The sequence below is a fragment of the Sorex fumeus genome, unplaced genomic scaffold (genome assembly GCF_029834395.1).
Source record: "Sorex fumeus unplaced genomic scaffold, SorFum_2.1 ptg000240l, whole genome shotgun sequence".
Taxonomy (NCBI): Eukaryota; Metazoa; Chordata; class Mammalia; order Eulipotyphla; family Soricidae; genus Sorex; species Sorex fumeus.
The window spans coordinates 690,575-706,852 of record NW_026606297.1 but is presented as its reverse complement, the minus strand read 5'-3'; the positions used below and the strand labels follow the sequence as shown (position 1 = coordinate 706,852).

The 16,278-nt window shown below is 40.9% G+C and overlaps 1 protein-coding gene across 2 annotated transcripts in view; it reads right to left on the bottom strand.

Moving 5' to 3' along the window:
* FBXL7 (F-box and leucine rich repeat protein 7) overlaps positions 1 to 16,278 on the bottom strand; it is a 454,679-nt gene that overhangs the window by 319,417 nt on the left and 118,984 nt on the right. Inside the window, exon 2 of one of the 2 annotated variants that reach the window (XM_056108969.1) lies at positions 9,956 to 10,045. The exons of the other annotated variant lie outside the window; for it this stretch is intronic. Within the exon in view, the coding sequence (XP_055964944.1) occupies positions 9,956 to 10,045 (90 nt within the window). The remainder of the gene's footprint in view (positions 1 to 9,955; positions 10,046 to 16,278) is intronic. 2 annotated transcript variants of the gene reach the window in all.

Sequence of the window (16,278 nt, the reverse complement as noted above, 5' to 3'; positions counted from 1 at the left end):
CCTTATAACAATTCTTCAATCATCTTAGCATGCTCACAATTTCTAAATTACTTATAGATTATTCACTCCATAAATTGGATTTTCTACATAGTCAAGTAGACAGGATGTGAAGGAATGCCCTCACCATCTGAAACACTTTTCTCTCATTAGGTGTTAATCAACCTAACAGCCTGGGAAGCCAGGGGTTTCCTGAGGAAGTCAGTTTATCCTCAGGAAGTTATTTCCTAGTCAGAGAGGACGTAAACAGATATGATAACCTGATACTTAAGGTCATACAGTGTCCATGACTATAAAGGTCAAATATTTCCAATATCAGGATATTTGTCCTAAAACGATGTTGGTCTCCAACATCCCCTCCATATTCTCCCCCACTCCTCCACCCCACCCCCATCCCTTATCTGAGCTCTGCACCGAAAGGAAGTGAAACTTTCATTGTAAAACTTTTCAAATGTTATAGAAAAGAAGGCGGGTGAGCACGTGAATGCATACTGTTGTAAACACGGCCCTATTTGTCCCTGACATCTCCAATTACAGGGAATCATTTAAAAGCCCTGGACAAAGAATGCACAGCTACTCAAATCAACTTAGGAAAGGAAGGGCTGTCTAAGCAACGACTGAGCCAGTTCAGGGTTCCTTGATGAGTCTAACTCAAAGTCTCCACCTTTCCCCACATGAACCCAGGACTTTTCCTAACTCTTTCCATGTGTCCTTCCACCTCTCACTGCACAACAGAGACTCAAATTCCAGAGCGGAGACTACCACGCTCACCAGCCCAGTTTCTCCAACCCACGCTTCTCTCTCCTTCTCTCCAACTGTAACACTGCTTTAAGATTCCCATGCTGAGACACATCTATAATGGGCCCAAATCGCTACTTAACTGCCTCATCATTCCCCTAGAAACTTCTAAGATTCTAGAAGCAATGGGTCTTTTCATAAAATCAAAAATCCCTTGAGAGTCACATAGCTACCAGCAATATTGCAAAGGATGCTTATTTATCGCAAGAGGGACTGCTAGTGACTCAAGTTCTGCAGAGTGAATGTGCCATAGAAATCTATTAAAGTAAACCCAAAATTAGTTTTGAGCACTCTTCAGGGAAAGTAAAACATGTATGATGGCAGCAAATCCTTCTCTGTGCAGCAAATTTGTAGCTGACATACTTTTTGGTATCTCCATAAATGCCTAAACAAAGTATTTGAACCTGTTTTATATACTTCAATAAACTGCCATTATATTAAGTGACTGATGTTACTGATAATATATCATAAGAATGATCACAGCCTTCACTGCAAATACATTGATAGTTAGGTGATCCAAAATGTAGCTAAACTAACTTAATTTTTGAGTGCTTTTTTTCAAATGACAAAATTGGAGGTGAAAGAAATATGGAATAATTTTAAACATGGGATTAGAATATTGAAAAGCTAATACCTTCTCTCTCAACTCTACATAAATATGCTAGGGACTCTAGATGCCTTAATTAAGTGTTACTTATACATATATATGAGCACACACATGCACAGAAACCTAATTTCCTTCTGAGGCTATTAAATGACATTTTTTTTGCCATTCTGGATGATCCATTTTGGAAACTAATTCCCTCAAGAAATTAAATGTAGTTCTCGAGTCTGAGATGGTATTTAGGATTTCATCGTATATTTCTAGGCTTAACATCACCATTTTGTGGATACCAAGCTGATGAGCTTTCCACTGCTTAAGCTAATCATCAGATGCAAATTTGACGGCTTTATTAAATTAGGCACACTGAATCTATAACATGCTCAAATCACCAGATGTAATTGGTGCAGTTTTTCAAAAGTCACCTAACTTATAATTAGGAAATAGCTTAAACAATAAAAGAAATTTGGTCACAAAGCATCGAGTTGCTGATTTAATTACCAAAGCCCATTAAGCATCATCAGTGTAAGCCTTAAAAAACTTTCCTGAGTAGTCCTGAAATTTTTAGAGATAGTAAAATTTAAACTTTAATTTTTAAAGACCAAACAAATCTTTATCACTTTCCTTATACAAAGAATAAAAGCTAAGAAGGAATTTCAGAGTTTTAGAATTACTCCCCCACTCTCAATGGAGTCCAAGATCCAAATTTGCCAATTTGTATAGAAGCCATTTTGTAACTCTTAAGAGATTATTTTAACTGTCATTATATTTCCACAGTTCTTTACTTTCCACTCAGGAATCTCCCCTGGTGGGTTTGGAGGACCATGTGGGGTGTCAAGGATCAAAACCAGATTAGTCACATAAAATAAAAGCTCCCTACCCAAGAACTATCTCTCCAGTCCCTGAGCTCAGTTTTAAAATGAAAACAAGCAATGTAAACATATGATTTATTTCTATTACATATACTATTGTCACTGTCACTGTCCTCTGATTGTTCATCGATTTGCTCGAGCGGGCCCAGTAACGTCTCAATTGTGACAATTGTTACTGTGTTTGGTATATCGAATAAGTCACGGGGAGCTTGCCAGGCTTTGCCATGCAGGCAAGATACTCTCGGCAGCTTGCCGGGCGAGTGATAGCACAGCAGTAGGGTGTTTGCCTTGCAAGCAGCCAGCCCTGCCTAGCCGAGTTTGATTCTTCCACCCCTCTCAGAGAGCCCGGCAAGCTACCAAGAGTATCTCGCCTGTACGGCAAAGCCTGGCAAGCTCCCAGTGACATATTCAATATGCCCAAAACAGTAACAACAAGTCTCACAATTTGTTATGAGACGTTACTGGTGCCCACTCGAGCAAATCGATGAACAACGGGAGGACAGTGCCACAGTGCTACATACACTATTAACCTTCCTTCATGATGAAATTAAACATTAGGTTCATACCCTAAGTTTATGAGGTATGACATGTTGAAAGTACAGTTATGGTAACCTGAAAACTAATCTTTCCTCAGTTCAATATAAATGCAGCTTGGAATACTGGCTTCTGCTTTTTAAAAACTAAGGATTTAATGTCGATTTTTATTCTAAATATGGACCACAAAAATGTTTCCATCTACAATATCGGCAACCTAGACATGATTCTGAATTGCACTTGAAAATGTAAGACATCTATAGTCATGCAAAAGCTTGACTGTTTTGGTCAACCATGGACCACATACATAACATCATTCCTTACAGGTTAAGCCATGTATTCTGGGTAAGCAGTAGGCTGCATTATCTAAATCTGTGCCATTCTTCTCTAAGACTTCCATAAAACCACTAACTTTTCTTTCTTTTTGTAAAGAATTCTGTAACCATGAGTCTCAGAATTATTCGTAATTGAGTTGCAGGCATACAATTTTCCAACATCACACCAGTGTTAACTTCCTTTCATCAATATCCCCAGTTCCCTCCTAGCCTGCATCCAGGACAAGCAGAAGTTTAAATTTGTCTGTTGTAGTTGGATCTCTTGCCTTCAGATTTGCTGGTTCTGTGGTTTAGATATGCCGTTAGATAATATCTCTACACCATCAGTGTGTCAGAGGACTCTGTCCCCTGCCTCTGTTACATACCGTCCACCTCTTTTTATTCCCCTGCCCTCTTAGTTTCTTTACTTCCCATCCTCGGTTCTATAATCCAGAGATCAGGATAATCTAGGCTCCCCCTTTTGATAGCCTGTCTTCTCTCATGCTGGTATTCAATATACCATAAGTCATCCAGTTCTTGTCTTTCTTCTCTTGACTTACTCTGCTCAACTACATCTTCTCATGATGTATTTCTATGGTTATGCAACGCATGATGGTAGCTTCAAAATGTTTTGATAAAATCTTTCAAAAAAATCAGTGTGAAATGATGCACTGGCATGACACAAAACAAACATTACAATTAATCTTTTGTCAGAAATCATAGATCAAAGTCTACAAAGTCTATTAACCACTTACTAAATTTACAAGAATTTGGGCCACAATTTTTCAAATCTCCCTATTTTGTACCTGCCAAATATAAACATTTACACCTACTGATCAAGAGAAGTCTGACTGTTAAACAAAGTTCAATGCAATAACCCACTCGAAAGCACTAGTAAGGCTGAAATGAAGTGTTCCAAAAATGGTCATCGAATCAGTTGGATAGTCAAAAAGGTTTTTGGGAAATAGAACCCACCTTTATTTAAAAGCATATTGTTCTCTTCCCAAGTGACTCATGTGAATTTTATTTTAGAAGTATACCCAAGAAGTAGAAAGAAGATAATACAAGGAAGACAAAGAGAATAAAAACAAAGCCAGATGTTTGGGTATTTTCAAAATAACTCTTTAGAATTGGTCTAATTTGGGCAATGAAAACATGAGAACCCATGACTGTATAAATAAACTGGCGATTTTAGGTTCCATGAAAAGAGTATCATCAGAAATTCTTCATAAATCAACTCATTTCACATGGCAGAAATGAAACATTTTAAAATGAACTTCTTTGGGGGACTTAATTATAAGAGCAATTTCACAAAGCAAATCTGCAGAAAGCCTATTCTAATATCCAATATCTAATTCTGATTCTAATAAACACTACCTTTAACTCATTAGAGTTATATCTACATATAATGAGCTAAGAAACTCCAAACAAAATTAAAAAAAAAAAAAGAAACTTCAAACAGGCTAAGAAAATTTTTATCATTTGAAATCATTCTTCATCTCCCATTGGAAATACTGCTCAAGTTAGGCTCGTTAATCTAACAACCATAAAACACTTATTAACTGTCTGCCTCTACTTCTGCTCAACAGAACTAGAAATCAAGCAGGCAAAAATAAAGAAAGAAGGAAAGAAAGAAGGAAAGAAAGAAAGAAAGAAAGGAAGGAAGAAAAAGAAATACCTTCATGTTTCAAAGGCAATAGATTGTTTTTTAAGGTTGTTATGCTTCCCTGAGCCTCTCCCCCACTGATTTGGCCTTCCTGTTCCCAAACAGTGCCATGCCCAACTGCTGCTGCTCAATAATTTATTAAGTGCATAATCTTGAGCAAATATCTCCATTTATCTCTGCTTCAAGTTTACTTTACAAAATGAGCATACTCAATCAGAAAATTGACAAGGCCTTCTGTAGCTCTCAAATTCCTATTATTCCATGGTTGTCTGGTTCAATAACTGATCATTAGAAGTCGGCCGTCACATCTATAAATTGTGCCATTGGTGAGTTCACTGGCTAAACTTGAATTTGCTTAAAATGAAATTCAGTGAAGTTTGACTCCTCATCACCAAATTAAATTCTGCCTTTGAACCGTCTCCAAGCAATTTGAAGAAATTCTAACTTACCCCTCCCCCCGCCCTTAAAATGATATCCTTATACATTCTGCTGTGTGAAAGAATCTGTGTCATGGCCTAAACTAATCCAACTGATCTAGCTCAAGGCTGATTGATGCATTCTCTACTCTAACCATGGGCTGAATGTGACTTCAACAAATAGGAGTCAAAAGTCATTCTTTCCAGTACAAGAAAAACTACAACATGGCTGACAAACACTGGGAGAGAAGAGAGAGAGAGAGAGAGAGAGAGAGAGAGAGAGAGAGAGAGAGAGAGAAGAAAGACTAGTAACACAACTGGAAAGAATTAGGCTGTGGCTTATAATGTCGGAATGCAGAATTTGTTAGGCAAAATGGAAAGTTTCCAACTATCTCCACTTGAACCCAAACCCCCTACAGTGTCCGGAAATCAGGAACTTAAACTGTCACAATAAAAATAATGAGCTTTAAAGAAAGCCTATACAGCTTATCAAGGAGAAAGTGTGGCTGGCTGCCAATTTTTTAAATGGGGTGTGGTGACACAGTCATAAAATTATTATGGGCAAAGGTTTTGCAAGGGATCTGGGGACAGAGAACTACCATCAGGCCAATGAGACCATTCCTTCTTGAATGAGAACCAAACTGTACGCCAGCACTTCGGAAAAGCTCTGTGGCCCAAAGTAGATTTGCTAGAACATTAGACAGACAGCAAGAAGACAAGAATTCAAGAGAAAAGAAACAGATTCTTATTGCAAATAAATACGATGCCTAAGTAACTACCGCCACCACCATTACCCTCCTCCGGGAGGTCAGCAGAATAAAGTCTAATTCTAATACAAAAACTGTTTACTCCGTTGCTTATTCCATTTGCTCCATTGCAAGTTAAAGCATTGCAACTGAAAAACTAACTAGACTATTCAAATCTCAGCTATGGCCAGAGAAAATTTTTTAAAACAACTTTCAAAAATTTTATCCAGGAAAATCTTTCCCAGAGGATAATGTCTGGAGAATCTGTGGACCTCCACCCAGAGCTTCATGGGAGAACGTGATGATGAATCAGTACTGATCAGTTTCCACACGCTGGACTATATAAACACATATTTGCTCCAGAGACACCAGATGGTGGCTCCTGAGCCAGTTCTGGCCCTCAGAGCATTGCAAAGGAATCTTCCAACCATCGGTCCTGTGCATTATACTAGCCAATATGCATTCTCTTATCTGTTTTTCCCATAGTTTATGAGTTTCTCCTCGTGTTGAGTCAGCATTTTCCAAAAGTAAAATAGCCAAGGTCATGTAGATGCATGTCTGTAAGCCCTACCTAAGTAGGAGCTCTCCCAACATTCTTTTGGACATCTTCAATTCAGTAATTCTTAGAGCAGCTACCATCCAATTTCAGAACACTTACCTTCTCCCTGGGTAAGACACCCCTTGTCTGTTTTAGTTTCTCCCCAGCCCCAGCACCAACCCCGGTTACATGGATGTATAGGCATGCCCGTCCCTTCCTCTGCTTCACACTCTGCAACTGATCTGACAGAATGCATTGCCATGAGTAGTTACCAGCAAGTTCTTAGTAAGAAGCAATACTGTGCCATTAAAAACACCACACACAACAACAACAACAACCCACTCAAGAAGATCAGTAGAATAAAGTCTAACACTAATGCAAAAATGGTTTACTCCATTGTTGCAGGTATGATCATCGCTTCCAAAAGATGCAGGAAAAAAAGGAGTGTTCTCCTCTACCATTCATTCCATTTTCAGAAATAATGACCAATCGGGCCTTTCAACTAAGGATCTGATTGTGCTCCTTAAAGACAAACAATATGGGTGAATTCTGCAGTGAAAATTGTTGAGAGGATCCAGGAAGTGAGGAAAATAACCATAATAAAACAGCTTCTGGGAAGACAGTTATACCACAAATGTAGTCATTTCTTAACATTAGAGGTAAGGCATAATTTTAGAAAGCAGAGTGAGGAAGATTAGAGAGGGCATTTGAAAATAATGTGTTTTTCTCGGTCAAAGAGACAGAACAGTGACTAGAGTCTTTGCCTGGCATGTGATCAATCAGGATTGATTGATCACCAGTACCTCATACAGTCCCCTGAGACCTACCAGGAGTAAGTCCTGAGCACAGGTCTAGGAGTGATCCCTGAGCACAGGACCAGGAGTGAACCCTGAGCATAGGGCCAGGAGTGAGCCCTGAGCACAGAGCCAGGTGCCAGCCTTGAGCACAGGTCCAGGAGTTAGTCCTGAAAACAGAGCCAGGAATGAACCCTGAGAACACATATCCAGGAGTGAGCCCTGAGTACAGAGCCAGGAGTGAGCCCTAAGCACCACTGGATATGGCCCCAAAAATCAAATAAATGAATAAATAAACCCCAAAAATGTGCTGCTGTGCAGCTTATGCACAAAGCACTGCCCCTCCGTTTCCTGCGACACCAGCTGCTGACCAAGGGTCTGGGTGTTTTCTGGACAGAGGAATGGGCAAGCTCTCTGCAACTTCCTCCCAAAGCTGGTGAGAGAACACTGTGCCCACGTGAGCAGCGGGCTCCACAGTCATGCTTACACATGGAGAAAATTAGCGCCTGCTCTGAGCTTCCAGCTTGAAAACTCAGACTGATGATATGACACCAATTATGCAGCAAACATCCCTGCAACACATTTTCACAAAGCTAACACCTATACCTAACTTCATATATATCCTTTTCATAGACTAAAATAGCAGTAGCAAACTGGATCTGGACAAAAAAGCAAAACAAATGTTTTTTAAAGTTCTCAGAAACTTAAAAGCAAAGAATATTGTTCATAGCGATGGATTTCTTCCTCTTAGGAGTTGGGGGAGGGGGGTTCCATGTTAATTTAGCCCAGTTGTTAAAAATTCTGTTTCATATAAACCACACATTTCCCCATTTTTCTTTCCTGAGTATGCCCTGAGAATGATAGAAAATGCATTGTAATAAAAATGTATACAACATTGGCTGGGTATGTAACCAAATAATCTTTCCTTTTAAAGGGAAAAAATAAAATGAAAATGAAAAAGCAGACATTTTTAAATCACAAATTCCCATAATACAGTCTCCCAACCAATGCAACAAAGCTCAGATATTGTATATTTTCTATTTTTTTTAAAGAGATGGAGAAAAAGAATTAGAGAAACCCAGCTAGGCTAACACCATGTGGTTATTTAACACATTTTTAACTTTCTGGTTTCACTGCCACTCATATTATACCATGACAAGGGTAATTGTAAAATAATGGTGTAAAGAAGAGATCATCTTGCAAAGCCTGGATTTGTGATCAGAGAGGATCATAAGTAAATTAAATTGAAGTAATTTCCACTTGGGCTCATAAGGATGGAAGAAATCTCAAAAGCAAATGTCTAGAATCAATTTAGCCCATTTTCACATTACCTTAACTGAATTTCAAGAATGATCTAATGTCCATATTTGAATTAACAGGAAGAAAATTAAAATTGAATTGCTACCTAGTGCTTCACTGCACAGATGAGACTACCTCTGTCTATCTACCTTACTATGTTGCTAAAACAATGTTAAAGCATTAAACACAAGGGAACATAAAATAGTTGTCAAAGCTATTTATACATCCATCTCAGAATAATTAACCCGAAAAACATAATCCTATGTGACCTGAAAGCATAACACATCAAAAATAGTGCCCAAAGGGCAGATGTTCTGCAAAGTCATCATAAGGACATAAACTACAATGCAGATAAAGAATCACCAAGTAGCTGAGATGCCAACACCAGGCTTTTGAATGTTCCCCAGTACTGTGTTCCTCTAAATCCATGACTTAAATGAGCTTCCATAACACTTAAGGAAAGTGGGCTTCATACACTGGTATAAAAGTCCACTAACAAGTAGGTCATAAAAAATCTTTCATTGCAAATAGCTTTGTTACCTTACACCAAACCATCATGAACATTCAAAAGAACTAGTCTTCCAAAAGGAAGGGATATAAATCATATTGAACATTACAGTAAAAGAGAGCTGATTCCATCATTTGATTAGGCGTCTACTACAACCACCAGAGAAACAATAACTTCCACACTCAAAAATCAAAAGAACAACTTGGCAGTTGAATTCTGACACACATTAATAGATATAGTCCAATTCTTCATCGAGAATATCCGTGAAGCCAAACTTTATTCTGATGGGCAGGACTTTTCACTTACTCGTTAATTAATCAAGTCCGCCTCTTTTTCTACTTCCAAACACCAGAGCTCATTCAATTTCTACAAACTGCATAACTGTGAGCATCCCATTGCCAGAAATTCTGAATGCCAGGTATGACTCATTTTTGCAGGAGTGCCAATGACAGTCTGAAGATTTCACAATAATAACTCTATACTGAAGAACAAAATATATAATAAATCCATTAAGACTTCATAAAAGTTGGCTGATTGCATTTTCACAAAGCAACAGCCATAATGGAGACACTAAGTAAACCCCAAGGAAACAACGAAAGAATGGAAGGGAGGGAGACATGAAGGGAAGGTGGAAAAGAAGTAGGGAGGGACGGAGGAAAAGAGGGAAAGAGGGAGAGAGTAAGGGAAGGAGGGAAGGATCTGGACAATTCTGCTTTCTCCTTTTTAAGACTCTCAAAGGCCCCCACTCAGAATAGAGCTAACACACACACACATGCGCACACACACACACACACACACACATTCTATTTGTCTTCCAAATATAGCCAGCACTGTGAAGCAAGGGAAAGAGATAATGAAGCCCAGATGCCTACCTTCACTGGTCGCCACATTCTTCTGGGCTTGAGTCGGTGTGTGATCTGTACTTGAACTCACGTCGGATGAGATGCTTGAGCTGCCTTTGCCTAGAGAAAATGGAGTTTAAGCTTTATAATTTTGGAACTGGACCCTGCCTCAACTCTGGCCCATACCAAGTACATTACATGTTTCAGAACAAAAAAAATAAGCCATCATATCAAGAATGGAGTTTCTTTGGTTTTGTGCCGTACGCCATATCTAACCCATGTCAAAGTAACCCTATCATAACATGGATTGACTATAAACTCAGCAAGATTATAAAACAGAGTCAAATAGGGGAACGTAATCGCATTTAGGCATACACGTGAATAAGACTGTACATGTGGGAAAAACAAATACTGTTTTATTTGCACCATAAACTACACATTTCCCAGAAAAAGAAGTAAAGTGGATCTAAAAGTTGGGTATTATCCAGGGAGCAAGAATCTGCTGGCCGCAAAGAACTGTATCAGCTTCTAAAATACCAAATCAATGTTTGTTGGGTTACTTTAAAAAATGAACAATGCGCACAGAATGGGATGGGGGAATGATTTGAGGACAAAAAGTGCCTGCCAGGCTGCTAAGGAGTAGATGGGGCGGGGGGAATCTGGGGACACTGGTGGAAAGAAGCTGACACTGATGGATCCATGCTAAAATATTGTATGTCTAAAACCCAAATATGTTTGCCTGATTATCTGATGCAATGTAAAATTAATGCTGGCTTCATAAAAAAAATTGAAAATATTTTCCACTGTAGCACAGTAGCACTGTCCTCCCATTGTTCATAGATTTGCTCGAACAGGCACCAGTAACATCTCACAACAAATTGCGAGACTTGTTGTTTCTGTTTTTTGGCATATTGAATACACCACAGGTAGTTTGCCAGGCTTTCCCGTGTGGGCAAGATACTCTCGATAGCTTGCCGGGCTCTCTGAGTGCCTATTGCAAGTCTGATCCCCAACACCACCCACATACGCCAAGCATGGGTCCTAGTAACTACTGTCTGGGATTCCAGGCACTTCAACCAAGCATGTGATCTTCAGTGAAACACAGCAACTAAAAGGTGTGCAAACATCAAAGATAGCAGTGTGACCTCTGGCAAACATGACAAGCAGAGTACGTTTGAGTCCCATGATTTAAGGAGAGACACTCGGGCAAGTATCTGAACTAGGAGTGTGCAGCCATTTCGAGGTGCTGGGAATGAATATGCAATCACCTAGTCAGGGGTGCAAGCCCAGAAAAAGGTCACAACCAATCTGTGAGCACAGTCAAGCATGTATGTGGTCCCTTGTCATTGCAATAACCATGAAGAGAGCAGTAGGACATTTGCCTTGCGCACAGCCGACCTGGCCGACCAGAGTTCAATTCTTCCGCCCCTCTCTGAGAGCCCGGCAAGCTACCGAGAGTATCTCGCCCGCACAGCAAAGCCTGGCAAGCTCCCCAGGACGTATTCGATATGCCAAACACAGTAACAGCAAGTTTCACAATGGAGACGTCACTGGGCCCGGTCGAGCAAATTGATGAACAATGGAAGTACAGTGCTATAGTGCTATGTTAAAAAAAAAAAAAATAGAAAAAGCAAACACAGTGCTTTTTCTAGAACAATCAATTTTTGCTGAGCAAGGCTTGCATTCTCATGGGTGTTTCTGGAAAAATCGCATGTGGAGATGTCACAGCAGGTTGGGAGTGGGGTCGATGTATGACATCTTACAATGCTCAGAAGAAAAATCTCCCACTAAAAGGAGTTATCAGGCTCAAAAAGTCAATAGTGCTAAGGATAATAACTATGAAAAAAAAACTTCTGCTCTCTTTAATCCCTCTCTCCTGAGCACTGAGTTTCTACTTTGAATAAAAGTGTACACATAAATATTGCTTAAAATGTCACGTGATGTCTTGGGGCGATAGTACACCATGTAAATTGCTTGTTTGAGCATGGCTGACCTGGGTTCAATCCCCAGAACCCCATGTGGTTGCCCTACTAGGAATGATCCCTGTTCACAGAGCCAGGAGCTAAGCATTGCCAGATGTAGCTCCCCTATCCAAAAAAAAAAAGTCACTTGAAAATCTACAAATACAGTAACACGCCTAATGAGTTCAGTGCCAATGTCTTTAAGAAACATTCATGGTACCTGCTATATAAATTTCTTGTGCCCCACTGCCACTAGCTAGTTGCTTATAGGGGCAATTTATGTGGATTGTGCTGGGATTATGGAAAGGCCTTCTGCAGGGCACCATGTACAGGAAGCTCCAGGGGGCCCCTCTCCAGCTCCATTTTTATAGGAAATTGAGAAAGTGGGCCGGGGGGGAGAGGTTGTCATCAGTACCAGGCTTGATCTCATTGATCTTGAGATCTCAAGATCTCCTAGATCTTGTCAGTCTATGAGCTTTCAGAAGGAAAGTTCTATTTTGACGAGCCACCCAGCCCGTAGACAGAAAACTGAGTGGGTGAAGCGAGTCCAGCTACTGGCGATATCCACCCCTTCCAAAGTACCCAGAACCTGTGACTGGCTTCTGCTCAACTTTATTCTACCAAGGTGCCATCTGCTAGATTCTCCAGAAATGTTTCACTCCAAGTTGGTCTGGCTTTTGCCACAAATACTTTATCCATATAACTCCTTCACCATGAGACAATTTCATCACCATGAGACAATTTCACCCCAAAGGATAAAAACAGTAACTATTGATAGTTTGAAGTGACAGCTTGGCTTCAAACGTGCTTCATATAGTTCGTGATAAGTAGGCCTGACAGTCTTATAATAGAGAATGAGGGTCTGGAGAGATAGAACAAGGGTTAAGGAGCTTGTCTCGCACGGAGTTGAGCCCTGCTCCATCCTCAGCACTGTGCAGTCTCTGAATCTCACCAGAAGTAATTCCCAAGCACAGAGCAAAGGCATTCCCTAAGCAAAACCGGATATAGTCTGACCCCTCCCACCAACATTAAATCAAGAATGATAACTACTACCTAAATCGACCTGATAGACAATATTGCAATCACTGAAGACAAGTGTGATATACCAGAGTGGGTAGCCAGGCTTTATGCCATCCTAGGAAATGCTAGCATGGCAGCTTGCAAACCCACAGCGGAGCACAATCATTCTCCCCACCCATCAAAACCAAAAATGTACGGACCCTTAGCAAGTATAAGAGACATTTGGCAATTCACAACAGTCTTCAGGAACATTAATTATCAACTCTTTAGCTAATTTAGATGAAACAATAACAGCTTGCTCTCACATGCCATCCGTGCCAAATTTCTCCAGCAGATGCTGGATCTAATGTGAAAATAATAGGCATAGAAGTTAGCATTTCTTATGGGGAGAAGGGGAGCTGCCACACCTGGTGTGCTTGGGGTTTACTCCTCTTTCTGCAGTCAAGTATCTCTCGGGAACAGCTCACAGCACCATATACAGTGCCAGAGATGAAACCTGGGACAGCCAGATGCAAGCCAAGTGCTTTCCCTTAGCAAATTATCTTCCTGCCAGGAGTTGGTATTTCTCCTAGTTAGGAACACCAACTTCACTTAGCTGACAGATTATGACATTTGCCTCAAGAGTTGTTCTTCTTGGGGCTAGAGCAACGGCACAGTGGAGAAGGTGTTTACCTTGCACACAGTCAACCTGGGTTCGATCCCCATCATCCCATATGGTCCCCTCAGCACCACCAGGAGTCATTCCTGAGTGGCAAGCCCGGAATAACCCCTGAGCATCACTGGTGTGACCCAAAAAGTCAAAAAAAAGAGTTGTTTTTTTATTTTGAAGCACACAATGATGGAGAAGGAATTGGTGTAGGACCTAGAAGGCACAGAGTTGAACCCTCATTTTCAGGGAATTTGGGAATATATGTCCAAGGACAATTTACTAGGAACAAACAGTGCCAAAGGCTCTCTGGACACAATATAAAAGCTCAGTTGTAAACATCCAGCCTCATGCTTGGAAACTAACGCCTCTCAGAATGAAGGGGAATCACTGGCCAAGAAAGAAAAGCAAGATATTTTTAATTTGTGATTAATTTTCCCTGTTTCACTGTGTCCTATTAAATGAACATCTCTCCAGTTTTTGTGACTTTATCATTTTTACAGAAAGGCTGACTTACAGCCCGTCAGGCAGCAAACACGTACGAAGCAAAGAACTTACTCAAATGACTTAAAACTGGCAAGAACAAGGGGATTTTGCAGCAGGAATTAGAGTCGCTGTAGCAGACCTTAAATTAATCACCCTGGCAGTTATCCTGGGTGGGCCTGACATAAATAGGTGAGCTGTCTAAAAGCTTTCCTGTCCACCGGACGGGCCACTCTTCCTCCTGGCCTTGGGAGGCCAGTCACTGCAAGCAGGTCTGGCAGGGAGTTCTGCAGCTGTGAGGAAATGAATTTCACCCACACCCACATATGCGGAAAAGGACTGAGACGAGGTGAGAGTACAAGGTGATGGCTTGGTCAGCACACGGTCACTCTGTGACCCTCGCAGGGTTGGTGGGAGGAGGGGGGTGCATCTAACTCCCACATGTTCAGAACGATGACCCCAGGAAACAGATAATAAATCTCTGCTGGGTTTAGCTGCCATAAGATTGTAGAAATCAGCTTTGTGGCAACAGAAATTCCACAGAACGATCACCCCACCATGGAAGTCTTTCCCCGAAATTTATAATCCAAACTGAGCACTGTTTCCTCGCAGATGCTCCTGAGACTTGGGAGTTAGCCCTGTCAAGGGTGGGAAGCTCGAGCCTGAACACAGACCCAGCAGAAAAGCACACAGGCTCTGAGTTCACGTGTCTTTAGAGTTATGTTGTTTTTCTCAGAGGCTAATAGGTAAGCAAAGTTCAAGGTGGAAGCTGAGAGGGGCGGGGTTTCCTCTCACCACTGCTCACTGGTCATCACAAGCGAATGTTGCAAAACCAGCCCACTCTCCCCACAGCTGGACCTGTCATACAAGCTGTTCCCCAGACTGAGTCAGGACAGCATAGGGAACTCTCTGAGGAGTCGTGTGGCGCCTGCCTCTGCACCATTCATCTGCCTCAGCTCACATCTGGATGGGGGAGCGCATAGCTGGGCCCAGTACCAATTTAAGAAGCATGACCTGGGCCAAGGACCCAGCCTGCTGGTTAAGCTTGGATGCTCGTAGCCTACTCTGTGTCCATCTCATACAATAGACAGTTGGACTCAGTGACTCTTAGCAGCTCAGTTTATGACTCTTTGAATCCAGGACAGTACTTTGCCAAGTTGAATCGTGCAAATGGTGTTCTTTAATATGGAAAAAAAAGTGTACTCCTTCTACACAAACTAAATTTTTACTATACTGTTACTTGGCAACGCACAGCTGAAAACTGGAAACAAATCCATATGCCTTAGCTCTGAATCAACAATGAGACCAACACAGAACAACACACAGAACACAATAACAATAAAGCCCATAAAATTCAAATTAACAGCATTAATTTCACATAACAGATGAGGTTATTTTGCAGAGATTAAATTGCCTTTCAAAACATAAATACAGGACAAGCTCTGAAACTAATATCCTCTTGATTTGAAAAGCTCAAGCTCCACGAACTCAAACCGTCTTCCTCAACCCAACCTAGGGTATCATTTCCCCTACAATAAGGGTTCAAATCTCTTGTCCTCAAATGAAGAGTATTCAGGTTTTGTAAGTCTATGTTTGGGTTGGGTAGGGTCGGGCCACACCTGGCAATGCTCAGTGGCTATTCCCAGCTCTGTGTTCAGAAGTCACTTCTGGCTGTGCCAGAACCACGTGTTGTGGTATTCTGGGGTCAGCCACATGCAATGCAAAAGTCTTAATCAAGGTACTATGTCACAAGCTCCACCTCCCCTGGCTCAATTGTTTTACCCTTTCTAGCCTGTAGCTCTTTGGAGGAGTATGCCTTTAAAAGATGGCAGGAAACTCAGACAATTATATTGTGAAGCAGCCTCTGTTATAAGAGGGAACCAGTATATAATTATTATTTTAAGATTATCGTCAAAATGAAAGTACAAAATAAAGCCACAAATTTTGAGGGGATTCACAGAAGAGCCTGAAAATATGTCTGCGGTCTCCTCTGGAAGGGAAAAAAAACACACTCTGAAAAAAAAAAATGCTGTTCTCTGAAGGAAAGGAAGAAGCCCACGAAACAAAGAATATAATTAACAACACTGACAATAGCAGCTACACTGAGTGTGTAAACTGCTCTGAGCTCCAGTAAACACTTCATTGCATTGTTCACCATGGTTCATGCCACCTGCAGTAACTAGCTTTTCTCTTTTCTTCCTTACTGCCTTCTCCCCAACCAGTAATCTATTGTTTTTTCTTAA